Source organism: Theropithecus gelada, chromosome 13 (assembly GCF_003255815.1).
Source record: "Theropithecus gelada isolate Dixy chromosome 13, Tgel_1.0, whole genome shotgun sequence".
Classification (NCBI taxonomy): domain Eukaryota; kingdom Metazoa; phylum Chordata; class Mammalia; order Primates; family Cercopithecidae; genus Theropithecus; species Theropithecus gelada.
This window is the reverse complement of record NC_037681.1, coordinates 48910821-48927650: the sequence shown is the minus strand read 5'-3', so window position 1 is coordinate 48927650 and position 16830 is coordinate 48910821. Positions and strand designations below refer to the sequence as shown.

The 16830-nt window shown below is 48.2% G+C and overlaps 1 protein-coding gene across 2 annotated transcripts in view; it reads right to left on the bottom strand.

Moving 5' to 3' along the window:
* PLB1 (phospholipase B1) overlaps window positions 1–16830 on the bottom strand; it is a 150255-nt gene that overhangs the window by 102102 nt on the left and 31323 nt on the right. Inside the window, exons 7-13 of one of the 2 annotated variants that reach the window (XM_025353883.1) lie at window positions 14217–14309; window positions 13838–13887; window positions 11154–11240; window positions 4789–4884; window positions 3992–4071; window positions 2641–2716; window positions 1337–1441 (exon numbers count right to left, since the gene is read on the bottom strand). In XM_025353883.1, the coding sequence (XP_025209668.1) occupies window positions 1337–1441; window positions 2641–2716; window positions 3992–4071; window positions 4789–4884; window positions 11154–11240; window positions 13838–13887; window positions 14217–14309 (587 nt within the window). The remainder of the gene's footprint in view (window positions 1–1336; window positions 1442–2640; window positions 2717–3991; window positions 4072–4788; window positions 4885–11153; window positions 11241–13837; window positions 13888–14216; window positions 14310–16830) is intronic. The other variant, XM_025353882.1, reaches the window with a different exon arrangement.

Here is a 16830-nt window from a genome sequence, read left to right as displayed (position 1 = left end):
GGCCTGATCTGTCCAGGCCCTTTCTCTCAGCCCCTCCTCTCATCAATAACAGGGGCACTTATGGGACCACTGACGGGGGTCAGGGCTCTGAGGTCAGGGCCTGCAGGAGCAGGTGGCACGTCAGGCAGCTCCATGTCATCATGGGGTTCTCTGTCACTGAACCAAACAGTGGAAGGAGGGGGTGGCAGGCAAATGATTCAGGTGTGATCTGAGTAGGAGGATGAAGAAAGGGAATGTGAGCTAGTATTTCTCCTCATCCTCTTAAACTATCACTTTAAACACTGTTTATGGCATGGAGATGGCACAAGGATTCCAACAGGCAGGAGCCAGAAGCCTGGAGGAAGGGACTATCCCCAGACACAGGACTGAGGCCCCAGAGGCTGCAGAGACCTCGGTCAGCAAGTGTGGACCACGTGCCACATGGTCTGGGTGGCCCCTTGCCCAGTGATCTGGGGGAGGGGGTAAGGGCAACTCAGATTCCCCTCCCTTCCAGAGATGGATGGAGAGGAGCGTGCAGCAAGAGGGACAAGAGCTGGCATCCTTGGAGATTCTCTTTGGAATAACCACGATGGCCAAGAGGTACGAGTGCTTCCCCAGCACCAGACGCCACTCTGCGTCCCCCCAAGTATTAACTCATGTGGCCCTGATGGCCACTGAGAGGGAGGACATGTTACTAAACGGCCCTGATTTTACAGAACAGAGTTCAACACCTTGTCTAAGGTCACACAGCCGGCCACCCCAGAGCCAGGAGGGGAAGCTAGGCCATTCACCCTGGGCTACCCTGGGCTGCCCTGCCTCTAACAGCCCGTCTCATGTGGGCTGTTCAACCCTGTGAGGAAATTGTACAGGAAAGTATAAGAGAATATGGGGGTATTTCCCCTAAGACTATGCATCCTGGGTTCAGGAGAGCTGAACTGGGCTGAGGCTTGTTGGGTAAGGGTGGGAGAGGGGGCAGGAACAGATGTATGGCCCAGGCCTTCTCCCCACCACACTCTTCACAGTTTTTTTTTTTTTTTAGACTGAGTCTCGTTCTGTTGCCCAGGCTGGAGTGCAGTGGCAGAATCTCAGCTCACTGCAGCCTCCACTTCCTGAGTTCAAGCGATTCTCATGCCTCAGCCTCCCGAGTAGCTGGGATTACAGGCGCTCACCATCATGCCTGGCTAATTTTTGTATTTTTAGTAGAGACAGGGTTTCACCACTTTGGCCAGGTTGCTCTCGAACTCCCGACCTCAGGTGATCCACCCACCTCGGCCTCCCAAAGTGCTGGGATTACAGGAGTGAGCCACCACGCCTGGCCCCAACCACCCTCTTGATACGCCATGCAGCCCCCACTTACCGAGGGTAGAGACAGGGTGGTTTCATAGAAGAAAGGCTGGAAAACCACCGTGAAGGACTCCTGCTCACTGTACCTGCTGGAGGCCAGGAGGCTGTTCCAGGCTTCCTGGAGAAGGGAACAGAGAGGTGACCATCCAGGAACATGAGCAAAGCAGAGCCAGCCCCAGATCATTCTCAGCAGACCTGGGACAGAATCTGCCCTCTCGTTGTTCTCAAGTGCTATTCTGAAGCTCCCTCTTGTCTCACCCTTCAGGGCTCTTTGATAGCTAAGCTGAGTTTTCATTTGTCTCTGAAGTGCCAGCATTAGGTAATACCAGAGACAGACCTAAAATATATTCTCTGGAAGCTTAGGAATGACAAGACAGCCCAGCGTATGGTGGGGCCCCCTGCTCTCTTCAAGAGCTAAGTTTGGTAGAGGCAGGGGCCTTAACCACTCAAAACATGTTGTCATTTCCAGAGCGAGAGAGGTGCCATGCAACTTCAAATAAAAATTCATCATGTTAACACATGCTAACAGAAACTATGCTTTGTGCTGTTTGCTAAGAGGGATGATGGCCTTCATTAAGCCCTTCACCCTTATTTATTTATTTGACAGAGTCTCGCTCTCTTGCCCAGGCTGCAGTGCAGTGGTGCGATCTCGGCTCACCGCAACCTCCACCTCCCAAGCTCAAGTGACTTCTCTTGCCTCAGCCTCCCGAGTAGCTGAGACTATAGGCGCATGCTACCATGCCTAGCTAATGTTTGTATTTTTAGTAGAGATGAGGGTTCACCATGTTGCCCAGGCTGGTCTTGAACTCCTGACCTCAAGTGATCTGCCCGCCTCAGCCTCCCACAGTGCTGGGATTACAGGTGTGAGCCACCACGCCCAACCCCTTCACCCTCTCTTGAGGTCTCTTCTGTGAACTGGAATGTGCATCTTCAGGAGCCCTGGTTTGCCTTTGGGCTGTAGGCTGGGGACAGGCACACTGGGCAGAACCAGTTCACCCGCTCCAGATGTGGTACTACAAGTGGCACTGATGACCAAAAGCATTCCAGAATGAATCTTTGAAGTTCCTCACTACCTTTTGCCTAAAGTGCCCCCACTGTCCCCCTACTCGCACCCCTAGCAGTACTGTAGCCCCCGTTTTACATGCAGGAATCCCGAAATCACCACCACAACGTGAAGCACGAGCAGCTCTTTGCTCCTTAGTCCTGAATTCAGCTGGAGACGTCCTAACATGAGCAAACTCAACTAATTGTCCCGTTCTCCTTGGCGACCACCCCACCCCTGTGAGCCAGCAGCCCGGGCTCCCAGGGTGGGCTCACCTGATAAGACCACTGCATCACCACCTTGGCCAGCCTGGAGGTCTCCTCTGAGCAGTTGCAGGGCTCTGGCGCAGGGCTGCAGGTTGAAACACACCAGGAATGAGAGAGGGGAGGCAGTGTGGGGGAAGGGGGTGCATCCAGGCTGCCTGTTATGGAAGAAGGGGCCTAGGAGTTGCTTAAGGAGTAGGGACGAAGAAGCTTAAGTCTTAGAGGACACAAATGTTGGGAAGAACAGAGGGTGGGTGGTCCCTTCCTGGGGGGTGGGTATGGGATGGAGGGAAGCTCTCCCTGGGGGGTGGGTATGGGTTAGGGGGTGGCTATGGGATGGAGGGAATCTCCCTGGGGGGTGGGTATGGGTTGGGGGTGGGTATGGGATGGAGGGAAGCTCTCCCTGGGGGGTGGGTATGGGTTAGGGGGTGGGTATGGGATGGAGGGAATCTCCCTGGGGGGTGGGTATGGATTTTTGGGTGGGTATGGGATAGAGGGAAGCTCTCTCTGGGGGGTGGGTATGGAATGGAGGGAAGCTCTCCCTGGGGGGTGGGTATGGATTTGGGGGTGGGTATGGGATACAGGGAAGCTCTCCCTGGGAGGTGGCTATGGGATAGAGGGAAGCTTTTCCTGGGGGGTGGATATGGGATGGAGAAAAGCTCTTCCTAGTGGATAAGTATGGGATAGAGGGAAGCTTTTTCTCCCTCTTCATCTCTCAGTCTCCCTCCTCCCCCTTCATTGCTCTTCACACCAGACACCCACATCCCATTCTCCTTTCCCTCCCCTGTACCTTCTCTGTCTTGCGTCCTCTTCAGAGCCCTCCTTCCCCTCGGTACCCCCTTCTCTCCTTTCCAGCACCATTTTCTCCACCACCCTTGCCCTGACTTTTTCTACACGAACTTCTTTTCTAGGTCCAGAGCCAAAATTTTTAGGATTTGGCTCCAAAAAGTTTAAAGTCTATGAACATTTTCAGAAATATACAGGAATCAAGTTCTGTGAAGTTAAACTACATTTAGGCTACGTTTTTCTATCCAATTTCCAGAAGTAACACTTCTTAGCTTATGAATGTTTTGCCAAGGCGAACTCTCAAATCACTCTGGCACGGAGGAGAGCCTCTGGCACGACATCAACCAGACCGAGTATTTTATTCTTTGACTCAGTCCCCAAAACAATGCTTGGCAGGGGGCCCGCCCCACCCCGACTCTGCCACTCGCTTGGGTGTCAGCTTGCATGTGTTTCTCAGCTTCCCTTGGCCTCTGTTCTTTAGGGTCCCTCATAGATTAAGGCACATGAAGGGCCCCCACAGGACACACACGTGACAGCCGTGTCACAGATGCACGTCTCATTCCCCTTCCCCTTTTACCTGAGCCAAGTGCCCTGATACCGACGAGAGACCTCTGCAACCTCAGAGAGGTCCACCAGGTTTACAAACGCTCTGGGGACCTAGGAGGACACAGAGAGAGGAATGTGAGTATTTGCCAAGTCGCCGTGACTGCTGGGCTTTCTGGAACTCCTGCTTGGGCCCTGTCTGGGGTGTGGCTGAGTGTGATGGGCCTCCCCTTGATTAACTTGGCATGATCCTTTGGGAGATGTTTGGTCGGGGTCAGTCCGCGCTGCCAGCCCTGCATCTGTGCCATCCAGAAACAGTACTCTCTGTCCCTCACGGTGGGTGGGGAGTCTCCCACCAGTGTCCACGGGGCAGCGAGACCACTGGGGCTATGGGCCTGCAGCCTCCTCCAGCGGAAAGCTGCCCTCCAGGGGAGCAAAGCAGAAGGCAGAGCCACAGCAACCCGCAGCCGATTCTCAGACCCTGCAGCAGCGTCACAGTCACTGAGCAGAAAGGTCTTGAAGGTCCTCAGGCCCCTCCATCTCGTCCTTGCCCCAGACTCAGCTAGAGAGTGGCCTTAGGGCAGAGCAGGGCCACCAAGGACTCAAGGAAGAGTCGAGTTTCTCTCAGAAGTTTCCTTTGCAGGAGCGGAGTGCACTCTCCTGGCCTATGTTCTCATTTGAAAGGATGAGAAGATGGGGTCCTCTAAAGTTTCCCCTTTTCCAAGGGTCCCAGTCTCCCTCACAGGGGTCCTTTTCCCCACCCTGTTGGAGGCCATATGAGGGTAAACGGGCCCCACCGCCCTCAGGGGAGCCCTGGGCCCACAGCCTCACCTCCTGCTGCAGGTAGTCCAGCACCCCCATCAGCTCGTCCATGCCGCCCGCCGCAAGCCCATTCTGTGAGAGGAGAACCGTGCTGAGTGAGGGTGCCTGCAGGAGGACCACGAGGTGAGGCCACCCAGACTCACGACAGGCCCATCCCTGCCAGGCAAGACCACGGGCAAAGGTCCCATCTAGACCTGGCATTCCACAAACAAAGATAGAGTTCCCAGAGCTTCCTAGTTTTGTCTTCCTTTTGTCATCCGTTTTCTCCCCAACCCATCATCCACCATGGAAAACCGAACTCCCCCTAGCTGACAAGTTCCACCAGGAAAGGGCAGACTCAAAGTCAGAGCAAGATCAGAAATACCTGGTGTGATTCTGAAGCTCACACTGAGGGACGGGAGACTTACTCCCAAATACTTGAGGAATCGCTTTTTCCCGAAGAAAATCAGGTCCAACAGGGAAATACAATTAACCCTGTATTTAAGGCCCCAGAGGGGCCTCGGAACCTTTACGTGATCCTATTTTATCAGCCTTTCTCTTGCCGTGCTTGCTCTAAGATAAGGGTTCCTAGAGAAAGAGTTAAAGACATCTCCCACCCACTCAACACACACACCACTCCCCTTCCTGCAGGTAATGAAAATCAGCAAATGAAGGACCTCAAAAATGGACCTGCTTTACCATTTTTTTTTTTTTTTTGAGATGGAGTCTCGCTCTTTTGCCCAGGTTGGAGTGCAGTGGTGTGATCTCGGCTCAGTGCAACCTCCACCTCCTGAGTAGCTGGGATTACAGGTGCCCACCACCATGCCCAGCTAATTTTTGTATTTTTAGTAGAGACAGGGTTTCACCACATTGGCCAGGCTGGTCTCAAACTTCTGATCTCAAACGATTCATCTACCTCAGCCTCCCAAAGCGCTGGGATTACAGGCTGGGTACAGTGGCTCACACCTGCTTTACCTTTTCAATGTGAAAAATAATAAAAATCACAAGACAAACTCCTAGCTGCCTGCAGACTGGCTGTCCCTTAAGGCAACTTGGCTCAGACAGGAAGACAAGGAAGGCCAAGGAGCTGTTCTGTTTCCCGGAGGGGACACAGGCAGTGACTCTGGAGACAGCTGTCAATCACCCGGGCTAGCACCGCACAGGAGGAAGTGCAGTGTCCCTGTCTCTCTGCCCCTTCCCCAGCTGTCTCTGTTTCGGTGTGAGGCTGGCTTCCGGGAGGCCGGTTCAGCAGGTCTGTTACCATAATGCCTTCTGTCTAGTTTTCTCCTAAGTGAGCCACTCCCTGACCGTGACATCAAACATCACCCTCGCTTTCCTGAAAACCCCGGGGGGAACTGTGTCTAGAGGCACCCTCGCTGCCCATCTGTACCATATCCACTGTCCCTGGAGAGGCGGGGGACCCTGCGTGGCCCTCCCTAGAGTGTGACTCTTGCTGTAGAAACCCCTGGTCAAGGTGTTTGCTCGCAGCTGCAGAGGGAATTGGGGCCCACCCAGTCATTCCAGGCACTGCATGGTTGTCGCTTGGGACACCAGCTGTCCCCGTTTCTCAGTAGAACATATTATGCTCCTATAAGATGTCCCTTCTCTATAAGGTCACACATAATAAATTCCTGGAACCCGAAGTCAGGAAAAAGCTGATTTCTTCAAATGAACTGGTACATTTCCATTTGTATCATTTGCCCCCTGGTTTGGAAGAACGTCTATTATCAAACATATGCCTGAGACCCAACTTAACTCTAATAAATTATTTTCTCGGGGTTTATACCAAGGAATGGGATTATTCAGTCAAAAACTAGAAACACGTTTAGGTTTCTTGACTCACACAGCAGTGTACCCTCCGAAAGGCTGATAAATGTGTCTGCTTTCTTGTCATCAGCTCTTTTTCCATTTTCCTCTGATTTTTAAAATCTTACTCATGAATAAAGCTAAATTTAACTAGAGAGCAGAAAGCAAGTGTCCAGACACAAAAAGCATCCTCAGGTCACTGCTGTGAGCCAGGTTATCATTCACCTCCGAAGCACCTGCCTTCAGAGCCATTGTCACACCTAATGGATAATTCCTGACTCGACGCTCTGACTTTGGTCATAAGAAACTCCTAAAGAACAACTGGACACAGGCCCTTATTTATTTCCCATTAAAGGAGCCCAAAGGTCTCTACAGGGGAAGAGAATTCCAGGTCCTAAGTTGGGGCAGGACAGTAGCTCAACATTTCCTCTTAATGGTAAAACATGTTTTTCTTGTGGGAACTTTTAGGAAAACCTTGACACCTGCTCTGTAAGGTCAGGTGGCAGCCAGTGCCCACTTTCTCAGCATTTGCCCACGGAAGGATCTCCAGTGGCCCCTGGGTCTCTACAGAGCATTCTTTTTTTTTTTTTTTAAGACAGAGCCTCACTCTGTTGCTCAGGCTGGAGTGCAGTGGCATGATCTCAGCTCACTGCAGCCTCCACTTCCTGGGTTCAAGTGATTCTCCTGTCTCAGCCTCCCTAGTAGCTGGGACTACAGGCATGCGCCACCACACCCAGCTAATTTTTGTATTTTTGGTAGAGACAGGGTTTCACCACGTTGGCCAGGCTGGTCTCGAACTCCTAACCTCAAGTGATCCACCTGCCTTGGCCTCCCAAAGTTCTGAGATTACAGGCATGAGCCACCATGCCCGGCCATCTACAGAGCACATTTTCACAATCACCAAGGGAGAGCTTATACCTAAGATGTGCTTTGAGAAAAATAAAAATGCCACGTAAGAACTTCTCAAACAAAGATGCTGAGCTATACCATAGGATTAGCTTAAACAGGGAGGTGTGGCCAGAGGTACCACTAGGAGGTGAGTGTGGGTCTGGGCTGTGAGAAGGGCAGCACCAGTGGGCCTGGCCAGGAGGCCAAAGGAGCCAGGCCTAGGAGCCATAGGGCCTCTGGGGGAAGTGGAAGTGGAGGTGAGATTTATTCCAGGCATCAAAGCCTTGGTGGTTTTTGTGCGACAGGAAAAATCAAGATGGAAAAAGAAATAGAATAAAGAGGGAATATGAGTTGATGCTGGCAGGTGTTGCTATAATTAGCTAAATTTATGGACATCAAATTATTGGTTTACAGCTGTTTAAAAATGAGGAGGCATGATTACTTTTGTCACATGTTTTGAACCAATTAAAAGTGTGAGCTGGCCGGGCGCAGTGGCTCACGCCTGTAATCCCAACAGTTTGGGAAGCCGAGGTGGGCGGATCACAAGGTCAGGAGATCGGGACCATTCTGGCTAACACGGTGAAACCCCATCTCTACCAAAAAATACAAAAAAACTAGCCGGGCATGGTGGCGGGCACCTGTAGTCCCAGCTACTCGGGAGGCTGAGGCAGAAGAATGCCGTGAACCTGGCAGGTGGAGATTGCAGTGAGCAGAGATTGCACCACTGCACTCCAGTCTGGTGACAGAGTAAACTCCATCTCAAAAAAAAAAAAAAAAGGAAAAAAAGTGCTAGCTTCTAAGTGTAAATAAACTCAATTCATATGTAATCAATATGACTAGATCTTGCAGGAATTTCTCATGTTGACAAAAATCATGAAGTCTGAGAACAAGCATTGGGAAGGTTGTAGAGAATAGGCGCTCACTGCCATTAGTGGAAATATGAGAGTTCAGCCACTTTGGAGGGCAATTAGGCAGAGCCTATTAAAATCCAGAATGTGTGCACCTAAAGACTGGCATAGGAATCTATTCCAGGTGCTTTTCTTGAGACTGTTTTTTTCTTGTTTTTTTTTTGTGGTTTTTTTTTTTTTTTTTTTTTTGAGATGGAGTCTCTGTCACGCAGGTTCGAGTACAAGTGGCACAATCTTGGCTCACTGCCACCTCTGCCTCCCGGGTTCAAGCAATTCTCCTGCCTCAGCCTCCCAAGTAGCTGGGATTACAGGTGCCCACCACCATGGCTGGCTAATTTTTGTATTTTTAGTAGAGACAGGGTTCCACCATATTGGCCAGGCTGGTCTTAAACTCCTAACCTTGTGATCCACCCGCCTCGGCTTCCCAAAGTGCTGGGATTACGGGCATGAACCACCGCGCCTGGCTCTTGAGATTGTTTTTATCTTGACCCACAGTGTGAGATGCGTTTCACATCCCAATCCAGTACAAGTATCCATATAGAAATGATGCAAAAATCTCATGAACCAATACTTACCTCACTACATGCAATGAACTCAAATATTTTATTCTTTTTTTTTTTTTACAATGTTGGTTGCAATCCTTTAAACTGATTTTTTGACTCACTAATGTACTTCAGTCCACAAAAATCACTGTATCTAGGAAAACTCTTCCACATAGTCAAGTAAATGAGCAAGACTGTTTATTGCAGCATTGTTCATAATAGTGAAAAACTAGAAATACCTACATTGCCATCAGTATAGGAAAACGGTGAAATAAAATGTAGTAACATTACACAACAAAATACTCATGTAAGAGAGAGAAACTCATTCCATATGTATCAACATGACTAGATTTCAACAATACTTGGTTAGTGAAAAAAATTGTTTTCAGTAGTACACACAATATAACACTATATTAAATCTCTCTCATACATACATGCATGCAAAATAATGCTTAGATTTATAGATATGTAAGAGGTTTGCAAAGAAAAAGAGAGAGAGGATTAGGGAGGTGGCCAAAAGGATATGTATTTTAGCTTTAACTGATGTTTTAGTTTCTAGAAGGAAAATATTTGTGTACTGCTTGCATAACTAAAAATACAAATAAATGTGTAGATGAATACATGTGCACAAGAATCCAACATGTATTTGAGAATGCTTGAAGGTATAAATACATGAAAGCATGCAAGAATTTATGTAGGAATGTTTAAATACAAGACAAAGTATATGGAAAATCATCAATGAGTCTAAGTATTCATAAATGGGTTCATACATTAAAAAAATGCTAGCATGAACAAACTAATCACAAATACAATAGCATGTGTCTGTGTGTAAGATGAGAAAATGAATTTATACATGAATATAACTTATGGATGAATGATTCCATTAGTGAATACATGGAAGAATGCAGCAATGTCTAAGTGTTTGAACATTTCAGTGCATGACTGCGTAAATGCATGAGTTAATGTCCTGAATTAATGAGTATACAGAAGAATGCACCAATGTCTAAATGCTTGAACATGTCAATGCATGAATGCATACATTCATGAAGTAATGCATAATGATCAAAAAGGGGGGCTGTGCAGAGAACAAACGAGGCATGTAAATTTCACTTGGCACTGTAGAAAACAGAGGGTAAACTAGAACAATAAATCTTCATTATCTATATGCTGGAAACCCAGAAAGGCTGCAGGAATATTGGCCAATGAGAGCTAGTCAGGAAGGTGGATTTCCATCAACATTCTCCCAAGGCTTGACATTACTAAAGGAAGGGGAGTTCTGATGGTGAGCCAGGAGTCAGTGGGAGTGTGGGGCACTTGAAGGAAGGCAAGAGTATCTATTGTAGGAGAGAGGCACAGAAAAGAAAACACCACCCCAGAAGCTCCACCATGCCTGTGCCCTGGCCTGGAGGGTGGCGAAGAGGACAAGCTGATCCCATAAGTGGCAGGGCCAGCATGCTAGCAGCCAGCCTTCAGGATCCTGAAGAAGAGTCCAGGTGCCATTTATTTTACCATGGCTTAGATTTCTAAACCACCCCTTACACTTTCAACCGATCCTAATCTGAATGATCTTCAGTAAAGACTTAAGTCATAGATATTCACCTACATAAATAATAAATGAGACCACATGTTTCATGCCCTGTTTCCAGAAAAGCCAAGGCACTCGGAAGATACAGTCTACTTCAATAAACAGCAGCCTTCCCACTACAAATAGAATTCATGGGCCAAGGAGTGAGGATGGTATGCACCCTGCTTTATTTCTTAAATTCAGAACTTACATGAAATCAGAATTAAGAGGCAAGATAGTTTTTAACCAACTAGAACGCTAATTTTCTCAGTTGCGGAATGACTGTTGATTCAACTTATCTATGTCTCTACTTCCTTTTCCTCATATGAGAGATGGTAAGTAAAAAACACCTGTTCCTTGTGACAGTTATGAACACATGTCATATGTACATTATGAATTATCTAATGTCACTAAACTGTACACTTAAAATGATTAAGATGGTCAACTTTATGTGTATTTTATCACAATAAAAAAATTGAAGCAATAAAACTCACAAAACGCCTGTTCAAGCATGTTTCTTTGAGTATCTGACTGTCTGTCTGCCCATCCATCCATCCATCCATGTTCTAAAATAGGTGGCATTAGCCCCACCCTGATAGCTGGGGATCAGGTAATCAGGCAGGTTTGGTTCACTCCCTCTCCATCCCCAGCATCTGCAATCCCTCAGTCCCCAAGGCTGCCATTTACCTGTTGAGCAGAGGGGCACAGGTAACACTGGCTTGCATTACTGAAGAACACATTGATGAGCTTCCAGTCAAGCTGAAAATCAAGTTGCTAAAGAAAAGGGCAACAGCATGAAAAGGAGATTGTGGCAAGACCTTGAACCAAAATAATGTCTTTGTTTTCATGTCTTTCCATTTCATACACCCATCCCTGAAAAACCCATCTATGAATTTTTTTTCGATAGTAGTATATGGCAGGAGTTTATAGTGGTATAACTGCTCTAGGTTGATAAAATATATCCAAAACTTTTTTTAAATTAAAAGACACACCTTTTGATCTAATTATTTCATTTCCCCAAAGATAGTTTAAGGAAACAAGGATACGTGAATGATTCAGCTACAATGATGAAGCCTTATGCATAAGAAGGAAAAACTGGAAACAACACAAATGTCCCAAACAGGGGATTGCTGTGTAAACTGTGGAATACTCATGAGATGAAACACTATGTAGCTTTTAAAATGCTGCTGAAAAATGTAATTATCATGGGAACTAATCTATTGAGAAAAGTAGGTTATAAAAAGTATCTTTGGCTGGGTGCAGTGGTTCACGCCTGTAATCCCAGCACTTTGGGAGGCCGAGGTGGGTGGATCACCTGAGGTTGGGAGTTTGAGACCAGCCTGACCAACATGGAGAAACCCTGTCTCTACTAAAAATATAAAATTAGCCGGGCATGGTAGCACATGCCTGTAATCCCAGCTACTTGGGAGGCTGAGGCAGGACAATCGCTTGAACCTGGGAAGTGGAAGTTGCGGTGAGCCGAGATCGCACCATTGCACTCCAGCCTGGACAACAAGAGCAAAACTCCATCTTGTTTAAAAAAAAAAAAAAAAAAAAAGGCATCTTTATCCAGTAACATCCCTGTTTTATAAAATACATAAAGATATATATGCTAGGAAAAAATATGGAAGGTAATATACACCAAGTTATTAACCATAATTATCTTTGGGTTATTAGGATTAAGGATGGTTTTACTTTTTGCTTATCTGTGTTTTCTGATTTTTTCAGTAATGAACATGCATTTCTTGTGTAACCAGGAAACAAACTGGTTTTTTAAGAGGCAGCACGGTGTAGTTGAGGAACACTGGACTATGAAGCAGGCACTTTAGGTTTTGGCTCTAACTAGCTGTGTGAACTTGCACAGGTCATATTACTTCTGGGAACTTCAGTTTCCACATCTGGAAAATTACAGGGTTAGATGCAGGATCTCTTCTCTATTTTACAGAATAATGATTATTTCAGAAATTCTGGAATTCTCCTGTTTGGGAAAACAAACTTTATGGTGTAGCTCCTGCTCTAGTCCCTGTCTTCATATGCCTTGGAATGACCTTCACTTCACTTCCTGAACTCTTTAATGTATGCATGACTGGCTGAAACAGCAGCTTCCCTTGGTTCCAGCAGTCCAGGCTCAGTGCTTAGATACAGTTTGCTAGCAAGGCTTGCCTTGGTTTGATACTTGCCCATAAGGGCAGTGCAAAAGATCAAAGGATGCTTATTACAAACTTACATAGGTTATTGAGTAAATAGTTTAAGAACTGTTAGGAGAGTGGTACCAAGGCTCCCAGTATGTATGTGACAGAGGCCTCCACCCTAAGAACTAAAATTAATATGGTAATTATTAATAACAGCAATCACCACTACAATAACAATGCAAGCTACAGGCTTTTATATTATGTATTGAGTCTGTGCCAGGCACATCCAATATCTCATTTAATGCTCCCAAAACCCTACACTGCAGCTCTTTTATCATCCCATTTCATAAACAGGAAAACTGAGGTTTACGGAGGTAAGTGCCTTACCCAACATCATACAGTTAATAGGCAGAGAATTCAAGACTCAAACTCAAACCAGTCTCACCTGGAACTGAAGCTAGCCACCACCTCCCTTTGGGAGAAGTCGTTTAGTCCATCTGTTGACTTTCAGCAGGACCACACGGAAAACCATTCTGAACAGGATTGGTCCTTTTGGCTGAGCATTATGACTCACCCTGTAATCTCAGCACTTTAGGAGGCCGAGGTAGGCAGATTGCTTGAGCCCAGGAGTTTGAGATCAGCCTCGGCAATATGGCAAAACTCCGTCTCTACCAAAACCATAAAAATTAGCCAGTCTCATAACTGGTCTCAAAATAAATAAATAAATAGATGAATAAAAATTAACAACGAAAAAGAATTGGTCCTTTCCTTTAATGACCACCAGAGAATGGCAAAGACTTTTTTTTTTTTGAGACGGAGTCTTGCTCTGTCGCCCAGGCTGGAGTGCGGTGGCCCGATCTCAGCTCACTGCAAGCTCCGCCTCCTGGGTTCACGCCATTCTCCTGCCTCAGCCTCCTGAGCAGCTGGGACTACAGGCGCCCACCACCTCGCCCGGCTAGTTTTTTTTTGTATTTTTTAGTAAAGACGGGGTTTCACCGGGTTAGCAAGGATGGTCTCGATCTCCTGACCTCGTGATCCGCCCGTCTTGGCCTCCCAAAGTGCTGGGATTACAGGCTTGAGCCACCGCGCCCGGCCGGCAAAGACATTTTTTAAAGAATCCAGGCCACGCTAGTTGCTGAGTTCATGGTAAAATGGTACCAGGGCCATTATCACTTTGATCTGCCCGTCTTGCAGCAAACCCAGGCAGCCCAGCCATGCCAGAGTTGGATGGATGCTTACCAGGTTCTCTTTCATGTTTCTCACCAGTTCTTGAGCCTGAATCCACAAGTCTCTGTGCAGAGGAAGGGAAACAGAGAGGAAAATCAGCTAAATGTTATTTTGTCAAGGGCTGGAAGCTTGCCCCTTGCCATAGCTCAGGTGCTAGTCTCTGAGCTTAACTCACCCCTGGCTTCTGAAGAGTGGGCACTGACCTGCTTTTCAAAATGAGGTTCATCAGGCAGACTGAAATCAGCTTGAGGGGGCATTTGGGCTTTGACTTCAATACTTCTATTTTTAAGCCTCTTTGACTTTGCCAGGCCCCCAAATCTTCCCGCCTATATGTTGAGACCAGCAGGAATACATACCCCAGAGAGAGACGGAAAGGGAACTTACTCAGCACCATCGGCACCATCGTGGGGTACCACTGTCTTTCCAGTGTGGCACACGGGCATTGGAACAGAAGGATTGAAACGTCTGATGATGTCTGAAAGGACTAAAGAGAGAACTGGTTTGAGGCCCTGGCCTTCACCAGCTGAAGGTCACCTCTAAAGACTGACCTACCTCCTGTTGGGAGTGGTGGCTCATGCCTATAATCTCAGTACCTTGGGAGGCTGAGGCAGGAGGATCACTTGAGCCCAGTAGTTTGAGACCAGTCAGGGCAACATAGCAAAACGCTGTCTCTATGAAAACAGAAATTAGCCGGGTGTGGTGGTGTTCACCTGTGGTCATAGCCACTTGGGTAGCTGAGACAGGAGGATTGCTTGAGTCCAGGAGGTCAAGACTGCAGTGAGCTGTGTTTGTGCCACTGCACTGTAGCCTGGGCAACAGAGCAAGACCCCATTTCAAAAATAATAATTAAAAAAAAAAAAAAGACTGACCCCCTTCCTCTAGAGTGAGCTGCCAGGGTTGCCACCCCTATTCCAAGGCATGGTCCTTCCTCACACCCTGCCTGGGGCTGTGAGGCCACCCCTGTAGCCTCTGTGAGGCTATCTGTACCTCTGGAGCAGCCCTCTGGAAGTGAAGGAGCTAAAAATGAACATCTGTGAAGTGCTAGGCCAGGCCCAGTGCTAAGCACCTTACATGCGTTATCTCACTTAATCCTCGTAACAAACACATGGCAATGTGATCTCCAAGTTAGAGAAAGGGAAACTGAGACAGAAAAATCAAGCGAGCTGGCCAGGGTCTCACAGCTAACCGAGGTTGCTGGGGTTTGAACCAGACTTCTGGGACACCGAGGCTTTTCACTGTCATGTGCCACTGCCTCATTAGAGCAAGTGATGCTGGGACAGGGACTCAGGCTGCCTTCCAGCCCCCCTCCCTCCTCCTGAGAGTGACAGCAGGGTGGGAAAGCTCCAGGGAACATGCAGAGAACACGTCCCAGAGCTGACAGCCAGAGGACCGCTAAAAATAGTGCTGTCAGGAGCAGTTAAGTTGTGTCTTGCTCCTGAGAGGGAAGAGGGCAGAGCAGGGAGAGAGTGTCATGGGAGGGAGAGGCCTCCACTCCTCCACCCGACTCCCCTTTCTTTTCGCCCCATCCAGAAGCGCCTCAGGGCTTCATGGGAGCAGGATCCAGAAGGTGGCATTAAAGGGGCTCCCTGTGAAGGAGGCTGACACTGTGCAGGCAGCAGGCAGGGTGGGGGTGGGAGAACTGGCCTGGAAGTCAGGGGACTGGTCACTCAGCTTTGCAACCTTCGGCAGCCTCCTAACTCGTGTGTGATTCCGTTTTCCCCATCCTTAACCCAAAATAATGAACTTCATTCTCTAACCCCGGATTGGCTTTCAAAGAAACCCATTTCCGCCTGTGGTGGGAAAGCGGGAAAAGTTCTGAGCTGGGTGCAGGTTTATCGGGACAGCATGAACATGTACATGGGTGAGGGGTACTCTTGCTCCCTCATCTGAAGATAGTCTGTAAGGATCAATGACAAAACACAAATATTTGGTGGTAGGTCTGAAAGAGATTGCTTTCTGAAAGAAAGGTACCTGTGTCAGTGCTCTGTGATCAAACATGACTTTGCATCTGTAAATTTGTTGCTCATTTTGTTTTAAGTCTGCTGTACTTGGTCTGTCCTTGCTGCCTCCGAGTTCCCTGGCAGCACTAGGGTGAGAACAAGGGGCACAGCCCATGGGGTTGGACCACTGGGGTTCACAGGGACCGTGCCACTTACTGAGCACATAGCCTCAGGAAAGTCCATTTACCTCCCTGACACTTGGCTTTCCTACCTGCAAAATGGCCATGGTGGGCGAGGGCATAGCTACGTTTGGAGATCTCAAAGGTCAGGAGGCCTCTAAAGTTCTGAGATTGATGGTCAGGTGGGCTGAGTCTGAGCCAGCCCCAACCCACGCTGCACAGCACAGGCCTGGATGTCCCTAGAGCACTTTCTTCTGGGAAGACCTGCTCCTCCTGTTGGCTCAGCCACCCAGCTGAGCTTGCAGCTGTGGTCTCCACTCCTTCCTCCTTCCCCATTGAGTATGCTGGAGTAAGGCCTGCCTTGGAGGGCTTCAGAAGCGAGATCTGCCCTCACACCTGCTTTCTGCAGGACCTCTGACCAGCTGGGACTCCTGGCCGCTCTGCTTAGAGAGGAGCACTCAGACTTATTGCAGGGCAAATTGGGAGGAAAACTTGAGACGAATTGAGAAAGTAGGCAAAGCAGCATCTGCATTTGTGGCTTGAGGGTCTAAACTATATCCCATCTTCCCAGACACCCCCCAAAACATGCTGCTTCTTTTTTCCTACCACTTCAAGACAAACAGGGCCAAGCCTAGGCACAGCCGTGATAGTCATGGAGTTGGTAGTGGGCCTCCTCTTTCAGAACCCTTTGATTCTCTCCAAGGGGATCCTCCTGCCTACTGCTTTGGCCACCAACATCCTCTCACCTGTCAATCAGATCCAGGAGGGCTGAACCGCCAAGCCCAACCTTCCCTGCTGGACCACGAGTTCTGAAGGTAGGGCCAGCATCCTGTTCATCCCTGTGCTTCCCAGGGAACCTAACAATTCATAGCCCCCTCCTTTCAAT